Source organism: Brachyistius frenatus, unplaced genomic scaffold, assembly GCF_029030835.1.
Source record: "Brachyistius frenatus isolate BFR_SWC_R1_liver_20210118 unplaced genomic scaffold, ASM2903083v1 Contig_107, whole genome shotgun sequence".
NCBI lineage: Eukaryota > Metazoa > Chordata > Actinopteri > Embiotocidae > Brachyistius > Brachyistius frenatus.
Genome location: NW_027210706.1, coordinates 1,085,310 through 1,103,675, shown reverse-complemented (window position 1 = coordinate 1,103,675; position 18,366 = coordinate 1,085,310). Strand labels below are relative to the sequence as shown.

The following is an 18,366-nucleotide window of genomic DNA, read 5'->3' as shown; positions in this document are numbered from 1 at the left end:
CCTTTTAAAATTCAACAATACCAAAACATTTTCTTTTAAAGCCAAGAGGTCCCTTGCAATAACAGTTTCTGCCAAAAATAGGCTTTTTAAAGCACAGGTGTAAATAATGCAATGAAGGATGTCAAAGCTTGTTGGGACACTTGAATATAACAGCCATTTTTAGACATTTTAGTGCTTTTCCTACCATTACATGTCATGGCAGAAAATATTTGCTGAGAAAGGTTTAGAGAGTGAAGCAGACAATTTAGCCAGACAGTGCGTTGCTCTCATGCTGTTATGTCTGCTGTTATTCTATATAAAATACAAATATGGGTGGATCCTTGATAAGTCACAACCTTAATCAAGGATCCTGGCAATGAGCTGGTTTCGTACTTTGACTAATGATGGAACTTCAGTAATGACAAAGACAGATATTTAGGTTTATATATTTAACTAATTGGTCATTCAGTTAAACTAAATACCATCTCTTACTCTTAGTTGTATTCAATTGTGTAGTGAAGGGAAGTAGCTAGTGTAAAGCAGATCGTTACAGTTTTATTTTTCACCTGGGATGAGAATTGTCTGTGGCCAAAATATGCCATAAGCAATAAAATGATTACACCATTGTCTAAATATTGGCTAGAATTGTTCGTTTACAGTTTCATTGCCTATGAAATTATGTTATTTTTTTTTTTTTTTTTACGTGTTAGAGGTTGTACGGTCTGTAATTTATTCTGCATGCCAACAAAACAGTACTAAAGGGTCTACCCACTGTCCTCACCATGAAAAAAGCTCTCAGACTGTTTCACACAGAGTCTCAGTGTTGGACAAAGGGAGGAATGATTCATCACTGTTGTAGTTAACTCTTGGATGGATAAACAAATCTGCTCAAAACAGACCCACGCAGATTGATTTGAGGGTGCTTGACTTGCCTTAGAAACACAGACTGTATATATGTGTTATTTTTGTGATGTCAAGTAGTTCACGTCAATAACTGGAACTTGAGGTTTTACGGGGAGTTTTTCACTTTTTATGTGTCTCTCCCCTCAAGAACTCTAAGAGAAGTTTTGAAGTATGTTAATGTCACTAGTGGGCTACGTTCAAAATGTTTTTCCCGTGGTGTATTTGTAATCTGTTCAGGAATTCGACCTACTGCATGAAGGTGTCCATGTCGATGACGGTGGAGGAGAGCGATGACGGGAAATGCTTCAGTAGCAAAATCCGCCATCTGGAGAAAGCTGAGATAACCCACAGCAAAATGATCAACTGTCCGGATATAGAAGACTATTTGGCTCCATACAAACAACCACAGATGACCTGGTATAAGGTACGACACAAACCCAATAGAAGTTTTGAGAAGTCCTACGTAGACCGTTGTGTCTGAATCCATTTTGCCTGTATCTCCTGTTAGGAGTGTGAGCGTGTTGAGTGGAGAAGCTCCATCACTGTTAACACCACACATATTTGGATTCCTGAGATAGAGGAGGGCGACGGGGGAAATTATACCTGTGAATTACAGTATGGATCCAGGCTGGTGCGACGGACAACAGAACTGAAAGTCACAGGTAGGATACAGCGTATGGCTGGTGGTGGTTTAATGTTTAATTTTTTTGCGAAATGATGTGAATTAAAAGAAGACATGGGAAAGAAAACATTTTATTTTGAAGTACACGTTTATGAAGTTGTTGTTTGCAACATAAGAGAATAATGAGAGGATGCAATCGGTTAAGACCGCATACATTTAGAGAGGACATGATACAATAGATCAAGAAAGCGTCAAATGTGCATCTACTGGATGAGAGAATGATGATGATAAAATCATGGCAAAGGTTCTGTAACCTCCAGATACTAACCTGGACCTAGGAATAGCCAGGAGAATCGCGCCAGAGCATCTCAAACTCTGAAAATGGTAGGGCCGGGAGTTCATATACAGTACATACTTTGGGATTGAACCTAATTTGCCTCGGAACATAATCATGGAAATTTGGAAGTTATTTTGACATTAACTCGCAGCCAGTGAATTAAGGATAGGATAAAGATAAGGGTGATGAGGTCATGCTTTCTTGAATTTGTTGACATCCATATTACTGTATAATGGCATAAGTCCAATTGAGAAAGAGATCACACAAAGACAGCCAAGTTACATTAGTAGAACTGGAATGAAAAAAAAAAAAGAAAGCACGTATCAGCAGAGGATAGAGAATATCTAATGTTGGAGGTTTTAAGTGGAAAAAGCCGGACTGCGAAACTCACTTGACCTGGAAATAAACCTTGGGTTACAATTGAAAAGAATGCCCATATTCCTAATCACTGGGTAAACGTCATTCATATTGAATAGGTTCAATGTCGCTGGTGGGACCACATAATGATGTGTTGACATTAGCTGCAGAATAAAGGATAGGGCCATAACCAATGGCAATAAAGTATATTCTATGATACAGGATATGACGGTGAGTATGGGATAAGCTGAGACAAGATGGGATATAATAGATTGGCATAGGATAGAATTGATCCAGGTAATGGATGAGATGGGGTCAGTTGTCTACTGTTTGGGACTGAAATGGTACTGGTTAAACATTGGGTAAGGATCATACATTATACAGTATACTAATAATATTTGGGTATATCTTTAATTGCTGAATTGAAGAAATTGTAAAACTGATGAATTACCTCTCAGTGGTTTTGGGTAAACTGACTGCCATCAGAGAGACTGAGTGATCTCGAAGACGATAGGAATATGTACTCTGTCTGCTTTTAATATACAACAGATCTCCCACTGACTCCAGAGCATCCATTATTTTGACAGAAGCTTAGACTCAGCAATACATCATTCATCATTACTACAGCAATTTTAAAGTTTCGTGGAATGCACTATACAGATCTACCTGAGAACATTGACATTACTGGCACCATTTTGCAGTGTATATCTGCATTTGGTCTGTTTGTTTTATTCCCAGATTAAACAAAGATTGTTTCAAGCGTCAGTGGGTTTTGACGCAAGTGCGGCTCGACAGTAACATCTGCACTGTGCTGCTTTGAGTTTAAGCTGACTTCCATCTGCACTTTTGTTTTGAGTGGATGAGTGTTTTTTGGGGGAGGGTTGAAGGCGATGATCGTGCACATGCCTACTTGTGTTTTGTTGTTGTGCCATGTGCAGTATACCGGTGGTGTCTATGAGCAATGATGACATACTGTATTGTGCCTTTGCGTCACTCATGTGGACTGTTTATTTGCACTCATATATACAAATGAAAACACACCCACTGACTGACTTCATCAACTGACATAATGTGATGTGCCATGATAAGCAGCATAGAGTGAAAGTGGATGCTGATTGAACAATATGCTTTCAGAGTGTGCCCTACAACATTTAGTGCTCTATTTCTCTTACATTTTTGAATCCCAAACCAAGTGCCTTTTTTATCTGGCACTTTGTGCTGTGGTTCAGATGCGCATCTACCTCTTGTAAAACAGAGTCGATGTGAACAGGCACTATTTCATTTTTTAAGGAATTATTCACTAGCGCATTTCCTCACTTCCCTTCATCTACTCTCCTGTGGAGGAGGATAACAAGGGAAATCACTGCCATTTCTCTGCATTTTCCCAATGTGCATTATTGCAGTTGTGTTATTGGAAATAGTTTCTGTTGGTTCCTTTGTTTAGTTGTCACATTGGAACATACTGTATCTTAGATCATACTTAACCATGCTTAACAGTGTGATCAGATATGATTCTGCAGAGCTGTAGTGTGTTATAAGAGAGCAATAGCTCAAAATATGGAAGTAGTGTTACACATATCTGCTGTTTGGTCTGTTGTTCCAAACCCCAATGGAACATGTGAAAGATATAGTGAAAGAGTATGTGATCGAGAAAAGTATAATACAATAAAATACAGATAGCAAATACAGATTATTTCCCTCTTTGTACTGGGCCCCGAAGGGTAAATGTCTGGATTTTGATTTTATAATTTGTTCCCTTATGACACATTTGCGAGACATCCTAATAACTTGTGTTCCCTCAAAATATAGTTTACATTATTGTGCTTTAGGTTTTGCATTCCCTGATTTCCAGAAACAGTTAGAGTGATAATACAATTATGCATGTTATTGCCTCGTAACACAATGACAGCTAGTTTAAATGGCTCTGGCGGTTCTTTACCTACGTAGCTGTAATGGTACAGACCTGACCCAGGCACAGTTGAGGGTGGGCTGACTGGTACTGTGGTCGGTCACAACCAGTGGCAGTTGATTATAATACATAGTGTAACATCATAAAACAGTTCAGCCTTTCTCTATGAATCAGAGAAAATATAAAACCTATTGTAAGATCATTTAAAATATGTGGCGATAATGGAAGGAAACCAAGCCTAATATCTAATTCATTATGGGTTAATTTTTAAATGAACCACTAACTAATCAGAGGGAGAGAATTTAGCAAAAAACACCATGATGACTTGTGGAAAACATGTATTCACTTTGCATTTCGTAATCTTGAATAGGAATATATTGAGCTGGAGGCACTTTGGACCCAGCTACGTCCATTTTTATATACTGCCTTAGAAGAAAACAGAAAATTAGTTAAAAAAAAAAAATCTTGACCACCCTGACCCATTGCTAGCACAATATTGTTCATATATAAATAAAAACAGAATGTGATGATTGCGATGAAGTCATGTAAACCCATATTTAATTGAAAATAGACCAATGAAAACACACTAGATATTGAAACTGAGACATGTTATGGTGTTATGAAAAATATATGCTTATTTTTAATTTGATGGCAGTAACACATTGAACAAAATTTGCCACATTGTCAACAAAAGACTGGAGAAGTTGCATAATGCTAAATAAAAAAAAATAACCTGGTGGTACATCTCACAACTAATCAGGTTAACTGGCAACAGGTCTTAACATGATTGGATATAAAAACAGCCTGCCAGAGAGGCAGAGTCAATTAGCAGTAAAGATGAGCAGGGATTCAATACTCTGAAAGACTATGTGGGCAAACAGTGCAAATATTAAGAAAAAGCATAACATTGCAAAACATTTGGACATTTCATAATCTATAGTACATGATACCATAAACGTATTCAGAGAATCTGGATAAATCTCTTTATGCAAGGGAAAAGGCCAAAAATCTATATTGGATGGCTGTGATCTTTTGGTCTTCATGTGGCAATAAAAATAGATACTATTTTGTTGTGGAAATCAATACTTATCAAAAAACACTGTTCATTGCAAAATAATTACTAAAGGACACCTTTGGAAATAAGTACAAAATCTCTTCTCTTCTCTACTTTGAAACTTTGTGGTCTCAAATCAAATCTGAGGACTCAAGATCACTGCAGGATTATGCCATGTTCCTCAGGAGCTGCTACAATGCTATGGAAGATATGGAATACATTGAAGAACTAGACACAGCATCCAATATGAGGAGCATTGTACTCAAGCTACCATATAAGTTCAGGGAGCGATGACATAACAAGGCTTATGAGCAGCAAGTAGAGTGCCATCGTGGGGTTAGAATTTTAGATCTTGTCAGTTTCATTGAGAAACAAGCTCGCATAGCAGCCGATCCGATATTTGGTGACCTTCAGGACCAGTCAGCCAGTAGAGGAAAGGCTGGTCCCCCTGTTAAATCACAGGTCACAAAGTCATCAGGCAGTAGATTTGTCACCAATATTGCAATTGCACAAAAGGTGACAAAGCCTGAACCCTCTTGCCCCTTTTGTAGCTGCAGACTCACATTGGAGTTTTGTAAACAGTTTTTAAAGAAAACACATAGAGACAAGCTCAGCTTTTTAAAGATCAAAGGTAAGTGCTTTGGTTGCCTTACCATTGGCCACCTTAGTAAAGACTGCAAAAGGAGTCTCACCTGTGGGATATGCAAGCAAGCTCATTCAAGTCTCCTGCATGTGGAAACCAAAGAAAGGATGAATAAAGAAGCAGAAAAACCCTCTGATGCAATAGGTGGTACATCAGCAGAATTATGTGGTCATACAGGGGCTAGAGACCACGAGAGTGTGCTATCCATTGTCCCAGTTAAAGTTAAAGCACCAAAAGGCAGCCAGGTCCTGCAAGTGTATGGTCTCCTGGATCCTCAGCTACCTTCTGCTCATGTCTCAGCTCAATCTGAAAGGTGGAGAAACACACATTATGCTCTGCACAATGAATCAGAAAAAGGTGGTTCAAACTCATGTCATTCCTGGAATTGAAGTTTCAGCACTGGACAGCAACAACTTCTTACATCTTCCTGATGTCTTCACACAAAAGGAAATGCCAGTTACCTCAAACAGCATTCCCAGATAGGAACAGTAACAATGGCCGTATCTAAGTGAGGTTAAACTTCCCAGCATCAATTCAAAAGTTGAGTTGTTGATTGGCACAAATGCTCCAAAACTACTGGAAACGTGGGAGGTTATTAATAGCCAAAGGGAGGTCCCATGCAGAGTTAGAAGCCTACTGGGGTGGGTTGTAAACAGGCCGTTAAGAAGTGGTGATGGCAGTGCAGTGAGTGTAACTTTGAATAGAATATCCGTTGCAAATTTGGAGGAGCTTCTGATCTCACAGTACAATCCGGATTTTTACAAAGTAGCATCTGAGGAAAAGACTGAGATGTCAAATGAAGACAAAGGTTTCCTAAAGATAGCCAATGAAGCAATCATACAAGATGGACCTTACAATCTAAAGTGACCTTTCAGGAGAGTCTGTGTCAACATGCCCAACAACCGCCAAATGGCACAACAGAGTCTAAAGTGCTTGACAAGGAAAATGGAAAAGGACCAGAAATACAAACAGGAATGTGTTGCATTTCTCAATGACATGTTTGAGAATAATTATGCAAAGGAAGTCCTGCAGGAATAGCTGAAACAGTCACCAAGAAAGATGTGGTACATACCACACCACGGTAAACTTAGTGTGCTTTTTGACTGCGCAGCTTCTTATCAAGGCATATACCTCAACTCAGAGCTACTGCAGGGTCCCGACCTGACTAATTATCTGGTAGGAGTCAATTCTGAGATTTCAAAAATAACCTGAACATATTCGTTGCTGTGTCCTCCCCAAGTTGCGCAAGCTTTGCCTTGCGAAAAACTGATGATGATAATGAAAGCTGTTTTCTCCCTCAGGTAGCTGAAACAGTCAGGCGCAATTTTTATGTTGGTGACTGTAAAGTCAGTAGCCAAAGAATGTGAGGCTTGCTACGCTAGTGAAGGATCTCACTGCATTATGTAGCAAAGGTGGATTTCAGCTCACTCAGTGGGTTAGCAATTGCCGAGCAGTTCTAGCTTCCATCCCCCAAGACCAACGGGCAAAAGATGTCAGAACATTGGACCTCAACAGAGACAGCCTTCCCACTGAAAGCCCTGGGATTGCAGTGGTGTGTGGACTCTGACAAATTCCAGTTCAACATCAATCTTAGCCAGAAGCCACATACCCACAGAGGCATACTTTCTGTTGTGAGCTCAATCTTTGATCCACATGGCTTTCTTGCACCTTTCATTTTACCAGTCAAGCAGTTGCTACAAGAACTCTACCAAAAAAAGCTTTGGATGGGACGAGCCTCTACCCCAAGCTATATCAGACCAGTGGATGAAATGGATAAACAGTCTGGAAAGCATTAAGGGTTTCAATGTTGCACGTTGTATGAAGCCTAAGAAATATGGAATATCAAAATGTGCACAGATGCAACCCTTTGCTGATGCCAGCAAAGGTGGATATGGCCAAGTGAGTTACATCAGGCCGGTTAATACTCAGGATGTTGTGCACATAATATTTTCTTTGGAAAGTCCAAAGCCCTTCCACCAAAGTGCACCACAATACAGCGACTGGAACTGGCAGCTGCAGCACTGTCAGTGAAGGTGGACCAAATGCGGAAGAAGGAATTACACCTCGACTTCAAACCTTCAGTCTTCTGGACAGATGGCCAAACAGTGCTCAAGTACATTGGAAATGATCACACTCGGTTTAAAACCTATGTGGCCAACAGAGCTTCATTGATACGTGACAACACGGATGTGTCTCAGTGGAGATATGTATGCAGATTTATTTGCAGAAGAGGACAGCTTAAGCACATCAGATATGACAATGGTAGACACCTGGTGGGTGCTTAGGTTGATCTTAAGAAAGCCCTAAGCTCCTTGAATGAAGGAAAAATCCAAGGAGCCCTGCTTCCTGATGGAATCCACCTACAGCATCTCACCACAGCGGAGTCTGGGAAAAACTAATAAGATCTGTCCGTCGGTGCTGAACTCCACATGAACAAACTCTGAACGATGAGGGCTTTCATACAATCTCCTGCAAGGTAGAGGCAATCCTCAACAACCGTTCTCTCTCCACAGTGTCCTCGGATCCACATGACATTGAGGCGCTGAACCCAAAAATCTGAATCCCAGAGACATTGTTCTGGTGGTTGACCCAACTGCTCCTCGAGGATCACGGCCTGATGAAAGAGGTCTAGCCCACTCGGTGAAGCTCCAGATAAAGACTTTAGGCATTGAAAGTATAACTAGGATGTGCAGCATCCTCAAGACTGAAGAATGACTGGTCATTCTCAAAATAAAAGGGAAGGAAGACACCAATAAGGGATGCAATGTATATACTTTGTTTAGCTAAATGAATAGACTGAAACATTATTTATTGTTTATTTCATGGCAATTTTTTGTTTTATAGACAACAATTAGGGGCTGGTGTGTAGGAGCCATATTTAAGATTATTTTTCTCAATATATTTGTGGAGTGATATTATAAATGGGTGGGGATGGCGTATGGGGGAGATGGCACGTTACAGCGAAGACCGTCATTGACCTCAGCCTCAGCGCCAGCCTCAGCCTCAGTCAACTCTGTGACCAATTTTATTTTAATGTTTTGTTTGATGTCAGCTAAAAACTTTAAGTAAACTAGTGATGAAACCACTTCCTCTGTCGTCATCCTTTTGAAGGCTGTGAGTCTGACAGCTGCACCCGCACTCTCCAAGTGCTGAAATGGCATACAGGGGTTAATGGAGAAACCACATATGATTTTTTTTTCCACTTCAGAGACCATCCAGCTTTTTATCAGCGCACAGTTCAAAAGCAAGTATCTGCGATGGTATGGTGGTGAATTAGTGCACATGGTATCTTAAGGTTGCACATCTGGGAAGGCACAGTTATTGCTGAATGATATATACAGGTTTTGGAGAAACACATGGTGGCATCCAGAAAATGTCTTTTTCAGAGAAGACCTTGCTTATTTTAGCAAGACATTGTCAAACCACATTCTGCACATATCACTACAGCATGGCTCCAAAGTAGAGTCCAGGTGCTGAACTCGCCTGCATGCAGTCCAGACGTATGACCCATTCAAAACATTTGGCGCATCATGAAATGCAAAATATGACACAGGAGACCCTGAACTGTTAAGCAGCTCAAATCCTATATCAAGCAAGAATGAGACAACAGTTCAATTTCAAAATTCCAGCAACTGGTCTCCTCAGTTCCCAAATGTTTACAGAGTGTTTGTTTAAAGAAGAAGTGAACCAGCACTGGTAAACATGCCCCTGTCACGTGTTCCTGGCATAAAATTCTAAAAGAGCATATATTTTTCATAAAACAAAGTTTCTCTGTTTCAACATTTGATTGTAAATATAGGTATACATCAATTGCAAGTCATCTCATTCTAATGTCACACATCATCTCAACATTTTCGGAAATGGGATTGTAAATCCCATTGGCCACAAATTTAAAGCACACACACACACACACACACACACACACACACACACACACACACACACACACACACACACACACACACACACACACACACACACACACACACACACACACACACACACACACACACACACCAGTTGTTCCTAATTAGCATAAGTAAACACCTTGCCAATCCCCATAAAAGGGCATGACACAGATATTGAGAGTGAAAAGGGAAGTTAAGGGACACTTAAATAATGTCGGAACAAAAAATCTAAAGTTGTTGGAGCACCGAACAAAACATATTTATTAACATCAATACGAGATGTAAAATTTAAAAAAAGAAATCCTTGGGGTGAAATTGATCATTCAATGAATTTTGCATCAGGTTGAGGGTGCACGATTGAAAAAAATGTTTGATTTAACATATATAGCATTATTATTATTATTATTATTATTATTATTATTATTATTATTATTATTATTATTATATTTGAACAATATATATATGAAATATTGAAGAGAGATGCAGAGGACTGGAGTTGGCACGGCTTGCCCATACTTGAGATGGGCCAGCACATCGAGGGCAATTACTGGTGAGACAGTAGTCACATATCCATGTGTTTAATAAGTGATTTGGTTGTCTTCAACATATAAACATTTGTTTTTGCAGAAGGCTATAGACCAAACTTTGCATTAAACAATCCAAATTAAAAGATCAAAAAATGGTTTGATTTTTATGATTCATTTATAGATGACAGGCAACCACGTTGAGGCAAACCCGTCAGCTCGCAACTCGTACCTTCCTGTAGCAGTACCTCCATTGTGCACTCAGATGCTGTTTACCTGCATTGTGTCTTATCTCATATGCAGCCCTATGAGCAAATGTCCGAAAATGCTGATACAGATATCAATATAAGATAATGATTAAATATTTAACTTGATAACTATTCCAACAAATATTGTAATTGAAGACCTATAATGTTATAGAATTGAAGAATTGCAATGCAGTAAATTGTCATACAAACATGTCAGCACTTAAATGTGCTATAGTGTGCTTATAAGTGTGTCTAGGTTTTGTTCATACCAAAGAATGAATCCCAAATAAGAAAACATAAATGCCAGAATCTTTCTCTGGTTTTAAGGGGACATGTTTTCTTAAGAATGGTTGATGAAGGAGTCTCATTGTTTTTAAAAACGTTTTCAGAAAGTTTCATGTCATCTACAATTGTCCGCCATTCAGTTTTTGCCTGCTGTCATGTCGCTGTTTTTGTTTTTGTTTGTTGTCCTTATCAGATAAGTAAATGAGTAGGGAAAAATATTGACATATAGAGTTAGACAAACTCAGGGAGGCAATGTGAGCATGAATATAGCTTGTCTTCAGCATATGCCAACTGCTGTGAGGCCAATTAATCTTGTCAGAAGCCAGAATATATCTCTGACCCGCATTACTTTCTTCAGCCTCTCCCTCCCTTCACTATATTACCATTCATGCTTATATATTTCAATCTTCCTTCATAAAAGTAGAGCTTATAGGGTATTTTTTTTTTTTTGCCCATTGCTATTGCTCATGGCCTGCAGCAAGTGTGTGTAGATGAATGCATTATTTTTGGTGTGACTAGCTGTGAATTTGTGTAAGATTTACTATGTCATGGTACTTCAGCATTTTAGAAGCAACATTCTCTGTTGTAAAGGATCCATGGTGGAATTAGGGGTTTCTTAAGCTTTAGCTCAGTATCTACAACTGCACACTTACACTGTTCAGTGAAACCAGCCCCCCAAGACATCTGTCAGTGTGTGCCAGGCCTTGGCTAAACATCTCTGTCCTTGTTCCTGTAGGTAGGTCTGTGTCTCCTGGCAGCAGGTTTTATCATCATGCTTCCAACATTAAATGGAGATTAAAGTAAAGACATTGGCAGAGCCTGCAAATCAGCTGTTGGCTCTGATGTTGATTCCAGCAAAATACACTTAACTGAAAAGAAGTGCTGGAAATAGACTCAAAGTTGACAGTAAGACAGAAAAAAACTGCAATTGGGGGGATATGTTGTAAATGTCACCCTCTCAATGCACCCTATTCAAAGCCTCTTTCTGTCACTTTAAATATTTACTGCTTCTAATTAAACACTGTACCCAAGGGAAGTGTAAAGCTGGGTAATCTCTTGTGTTTACAATGCTGTTCTTTTCTTAGCCCTGGCACATCCTTGGTAGACTGATTGTAACATTTGGAATTACTATGGTAACCACTTGCTTTTCAAATCTTTTTTCTAGAAATTATGTTTCTAAACAGCCTAATTGTTTTCATAATTATGTTTCTAAGGCAGTATAATCGCTGGCTAAATTATGTTCAGAGGCCATGTTTAACATATTTTAGGAGACAAGGTTGGTTGTCCTGTACTATGTTAAGGTTTAATGTTTTAATTATTGTGCCAAAATGAACAAGGTTTGAAATAAAAAAAAGTCTTACAATGCCATGAATCCATACAGGAAACATGGGATTAAAGTTCTCAAAACTGTACTGACTACAATAGAATATCATAAACTAGAATAACTGGTGAGTGGTTGTATGCCTCACCTAACCTATCAAGTTGTAGTTTACATGCATATCTGTCCAAACTCATATAGCTGTTGCTGCAAAGAGGCTATAAATTCTAAAACTTGGAGCGCTCACACGCCACGTCAAGTCTCACAGCACATCAGATCAGTACAATCACAGCAACTTCTAGAAGGACAAACAGGGGAAATGTCACCAATTCAATGTTACAGGTGTGAAATATAGTCATATATTTCCTTCTGCTCCTCAGAAATAAATAATTACCATTGCATCCTATTAAATATTTGTGTGAAATGTTGTCGTAATGAAATACAAAGAATGTCCCCTTGTGGGATTAATAAACTATCTATCTATCTATCTATCTATCTATCTATCTATCTATCTATCTATCTATCTATCTATCTATCTATCTATCTATCTATCTATCTATCTATCTATCTATCTATCTATCTATCTATCTATCTATCTATCTATCTATCTATCTATCTATCTATCTATCTATCTATCTAACATATGCATTATTGAGTTACAAATGTGTTTGTGACGTCAGTTACCTTTGACCACTAAACTTTTTATGTCACTTAAACTCTACTACTTTATCCTCAGGTCAATTTCAATGCATGCATGTCAATTTTAAGAATTGTCTTAAGGCATTCCTGAAATATTGCAGTCACAAAAATGGGAAAGACTGTACTGCTGCTCTGACACAAGTAACACCAGCAGCCGTGAAAAAAAACAACAACAATATCCAAAATGTTGTTGCCCTAATTATAAGAAAAAATAAAGGGCATTATACAGTATGCCATCACTGTACATACAATAAACTTGATATCACTGAATATAATGCCCCCCCAAATAACTGAGACACAACTGTGAAAAAATATACACTAGCACTACCAAGCTGCAGACATTTCACCCAAAACAAAATTCCAGAGTTCATAGCAGCTGTTGTGAGAAAGGGATACTTACAGCTGAGTATATAATCTGTGGATTTAATTTTATAAAGCAAATTTGTCTATTAAAAACACTAATCAATATTTTATTCCCTGGTCTCTATTTTTGTCAATGTAATCTAAATTCTGTGTAGGTGTGGCCAACTTTTTGAGTAATTTGGTGAACACAAACACAAGTGCATCTCTGGCACAGCACAGGGCAGTGGTAAAGAAGGAGGAAGAGATAATTAGAAGGCGTGTCACAGCTGGCTTTCAACATGGCCAATCAAATCAGCTCCTTTCATTCCCCTTTAAAGGTGCAGAGTATTGCCAGTTTCGTAATTACTGAAGAAGGAGAAGACTGACACTATCAGCCAAACCTTTGGTGGTAGAAAACTGACATCCTTGTCTGGAGGTTCAGGCTCGTAATCACTGACTCTATGGTACTTATGATGTTAAGTTGGTTTGGGAAGAGGTAACTAATTATTATTATAGATGTGGCAGACATGACACCAAAATAGCACTGCACGAGTATATATTTGCCGACATACCCCTTGTTGCACTATTCCACTCATCTCGGCGCAGATGGTTCATGTTGATCTACAAAAATAGCGACTTAACGCAAGTGTGGAAAAAAAAACTTGCGCCATACCATATTGTAAATATGCTTGAATTGGTGCTTATACCAGCCCTGCAGTGATGGGGTCTAATTGCCAGACTTTTAGTTTATGTGTTTTAATACCCCCCGGTTCAATTCTTAGGGGTGATGATGAAGTGTGTATTGGCGTGCACTGCTGTCAGTTTTGATGTGAGGAGTCTCTGGAGTCACATATTTTCAAATTTACACAATGAAAATGGCACAGACCTGCAGGACAAGGGTGGAAAAACTAAAACTAATCTATATACTCAAAGTAAACACCAGTACAATAGAGGGTCTGTTAGCATCAATGCATTTTAAATAACTGAATCTGCTATCACTGCCTGCTATCAGCTGTGGCATTGCTGCATCTACTTTATAAATCAGTCTCTAGAGAATATCACGTAGAGAGAGGCCAGTTGCATGAGATCTTACCCATCTTACTGAACTAATGTTAAATAAACTATTAATAATATAGTTACTGTCATTAATTATTCTATGATGTATTTCTGCCTTCTGCCGTTTGGTCGCTGAGTGGTTCAGCCTCTGTGTGTGTGTGTGTGTGTGTGTGTGTGTGTTTTTGAGAGAGAGCGAGAGCATGAACATGTGGTTGTTAGTAATGCTGTGTGATCTGTCTAGTAATCACTGAGTAGAGAGTTGTATAGTATTACTGTTGTAGCCGTGGACACACACACACACACACACACACACACACACACACACACACACACACACACACACACACACACACACACACACACACACAGATACTTACAAATGCATACACACGAACACAGATGAAGCACATACATAGTCTGCTGGATAGAACAAATCTGATCGGGTCATACAAGGGATGACTCTGGAACAGAGGAGGGGAGAGAGAGAGAGAAGAGAGACAAATAAAAGAAAATTAGAAGGAATCACCGTGTGAAATATGTGCAGGAAAGGTACAATAGGGGCATTAATGAGAGAAATTACAATCGAGCTCTTGAAATTGGACATTTCACGGACAAGCACTTATTACCGGATCAAAGTGCTATGTGAAGGCCACACAATGCTACTCAAACTGGGAAAATGTGTTTGTACAGTTGTGAGATGCATTTAAAAGCTCCAAAAAGCTAGTAGAGGGTCTGTTAGCATCAATTATTTTGGTACAATTAGCCTGCAAGTATTTCAGACTATAAAAAAGTGGCAAAAATGCATTGAAAACCCAAAAGAAATACAAATTCCAAACCCAAGTCAAACTTAACCACACTACGATGTAACACCACTGGTCCATACTGAAATATCCGCCAAAAGTGTCTACTATAACTTTTTATCAAGTGATCCAGTTTTTCTGATTTATATCTAAATTCCTGCAAAACTAATAACATTAGAATCTGGCTCAGTTGTATCGCAAAGCACAGCCTTACAGACAATTAATCAAAACAGACTCCAGTAAAACAAAATAAAAATCACAAGTGTTACTGTCTTGCCAAACACATATGAATGATGTTTTTTTATAGCTGTCATGTCCCACAGTGCAGAGCTCCACCAGCCCTGAGCTGCCTTCAGGAGCAATATGCTACCTACCGCACCACAGCTTTGTGTCTACCTGTGTGTGTGTGTCTGTGTGTGTTTGCCCACAAGGAAATGCGCACACACATATTACAGAACATTTAAATGTGAGGACAGCTGTTAGGAATATTGACAATGAAAGCAAATGACGGGTAACACACTCATATGATGCAAATGTTGTGATGGATCACAACAGTTTGCCCATCATCACATTACCATCACTGTGTTTTTAGTAGTTACCTTGTACATTGTTGATTGGAAATCAATGTTGGCCTTGGAGACTGTACATTTGTACTGACAGCACTACAACTGAGACTGACATGACACTACAGAGCATGGATTGTTCTCTAATGTAGCTCTGAGACAGACAGCTTGTTGCACTATGGCGCTTACTGAAGTCTGCACATGTAAGTCTACCAACATTGGACAGAAAATTGACTTTGAAGTTGCATCCTCTTGACATTGTATGAAGTGCTGTGTCCCCCCCTCCCACCACACACACACACCCCGCTACTCTTACATCCCACTTTGTATGTAAAGAAAATAATAATAACATATTTGCGGGCCCATGCGACAGCCAAGTTATTAGCACATATCAGAGCGGTGTATGCACTGAGTCCCTGGTTTGGGCCCCTGGACACCTGGAGTCCTTCATAACATGTATTATCCAACAGGTACTGAGCAATTTGTATTTATTTTTTTAATTACTACGTCATACAGTGTCCACAAACATGACTCATATATTGCCACACAGCAATAAAAATAAATCTCTACAGATGCTATTTTATGGTGAGATACATGTAAAAACATAAAAATTTCATAAGATTAGTTTTTTCTCCCTTGATATAAAGGCTAATAATACATTTTAAAAAGTAATATCAATTTAAATGATGAAAGATTTTTATAGCCTACACTATTCTGAAAAAAAAAAAAAAAAGGATACAGCATGAATGGTCTGCCCCTTTAATGACCAAGATATGAGGTTAAAAGTAAAGGTAGTGTAATTACCCTGAAAAAAGCCTATAGGGTTCAAAAGGATAACCATCGTCCCCAGAGGTTAAATTGTCCTCAACTAACTGCTTGTTAGTTCTGCGATTAGCTTGATTAGGCTGTTATCTGGACTGGGCAGTCTTTCTCTTCCTAGCAGCTCCACTCCACTGCAACCTGACTGGTTGTCTAGTCAGCCATAAAAGTAAATGTTTAAATATGAAGCGTGACCCTCACCGTCCATCTTTCTGTGAACACTGTGACTTTGTCTGCAGCTTGTGTCACTCTAAACATTATTATTTTGTTGCACATCTTTTGCACGTATCCTCAGCAAAATCAAAACCAATAAAGAATGTCCATGTGTAATATGCAATGCCAATGTACTTGAATGCAATTTGGCAATAAGGAATTTTGTCAAGACAGTTGTAAATAAGTGCGTTTCTTCAACCTGCCGGGTATATTAAGTTTTGTTTCTTGTAACTTGTTTATACGAAGTCATAGTGTCGCTACAGTCACGCAAGCTATGCTTGAACTTACCTGGCAGGCAGAATATTGCTGACACAGCACTTACATTGTAAAGCTGTGGTGAGATTGATTATTTTATTTGGGCAAGCTTTTACACTGAACATTTACTGCATCTTGTGTTTATACAACTAAAACAGTCACTGCATGAGCTTCGCAGACCACGAACAATAGTTTTTGTTATTAGCTACATTCTGGCTTTTTAAACCCCATAGAAAGACTTTAACTTACTCATTCTTTGCCTCACACAATACCACCTAGAGTGAATTAGCATCTGTTTCAGTGACCTTGTATTTAAATGTGTCATCTTGAGCATTCATGCCACAGTTATTCTGAACACATCTTTACATTGTGCTCTGTAACTTACCTGACGTTGCTGCCCTTTGTTTCTGTTCCATGCTAATTCTCTCAGCTAATCCAATTAACATTAATTTTGCAGATTTACTTGTCTAAGCCGGTTTGTTTGCATACTTCATCTCATCCAGTTCTTTATTTGAAACCCAGCCTCTCTCAGTTTTTCCTCTTTTTTTCCTCACTCCCTTTCCACCAGTAGCCATTTTTCAAAAATAAATCTCATCCATATTTCAGAGACATTTCAAAGTAAAATGTGTGTTAGCAAAGTACACAGCATTCAGGCTAAATTTAACTGCTGAGGATTTCTGTACTGTGTTTGAGAGAGAAAGAAAGTAAAGCGAAAAACAAAGAGAGAGGCAGAGAAAGAGGCGATTTGCTGTGGTGGTAATTGTTCGTAACCACACTGGAATAATGTTCAGTCCACTGCAATACTATTTGCCCCACATGCCAGTTTCTCCCTACTATGCACTCTTCCTCAGGTCAAAACAGTGTGGTGTGCCACTGTTTGTACATATGACATATACTGTATATGTATCTGCAAACTGTTGCACATACAGCATATATAGGTGTCATATACAGGTGTGTGTATTAACTGTGTTTTAAAATGTTTTTGTGCATGCAGAAAGTCCACATGACCTAGTTAGAGAGTCACCTACTAATTATTTGTGAAATTGTCTCTGTTCTCCAAAGACTGAGGAACTTTATGAAATAGAGAGGCTGTAAATAGCTCAGCTCTGAGGACGGCTTGTTAGACAAATATTTGGTTGTATCTCGTTGTCTGCCTTTCTGCTGTAGGAATGAAATGTAGTTTGTGTTTTAACGTTTAGTTAATGAGTTATTTATTCAGGAAGAACAAATACCAATATTTGGCCAACTTTAATAAAGTTGTCTTTCTGTATAATGAGTTATGCCAACCACCACATAGGGGAGGCTCTTCTGATGAAGAGCGTGTTTCCTGCAACATTATGTGTGATGCTCACAAGAAGTTGCAGGACTGTTTTCCATTTTGCAAATGATTGTCCTGAAAACCAGCGTTTTTCAGGATAAGATTACCATTGAAATTAGATCCTGCTCTTCATTTGGGAGATCCACCCAATACATGATTTTATAATCATTGTGCTCTACTTATTATCAAAGCACAGTTTGTCATTTAAATGTTT

The 18,366-nt window shown here is 38.8% G+C and overlaps 1 protein-coding gene across 3 annotated transcripts in view; it reads left to right on the top strand.

Moving 5' to 3' along the window:
- Positions 1-18,366, top strand: part of il1rapl2 (interleukin 1 receptor accessory protein-like 2) — a 444,417-nt gene that overhangs the window by 302,213 nt on the left and 123,838 nt on the right. For all 3 annotated transcript variants that reach the window (XM_069712202.1, XM_069712201.1, XM_069712203.1), the window contains 2 exons: positions 1,120-1,306; positions 1,391-1,544. In XM_069712202.1, coding sequence (XP_069568303.1) covers positions 1,120-1,306; positions 1,391-1,544 — 341 coding nt within the window. The remainder of the gene's footprint in view (positions 1-1,119; positions 1,307-1,390; positions 1,545-18,366) is intronic.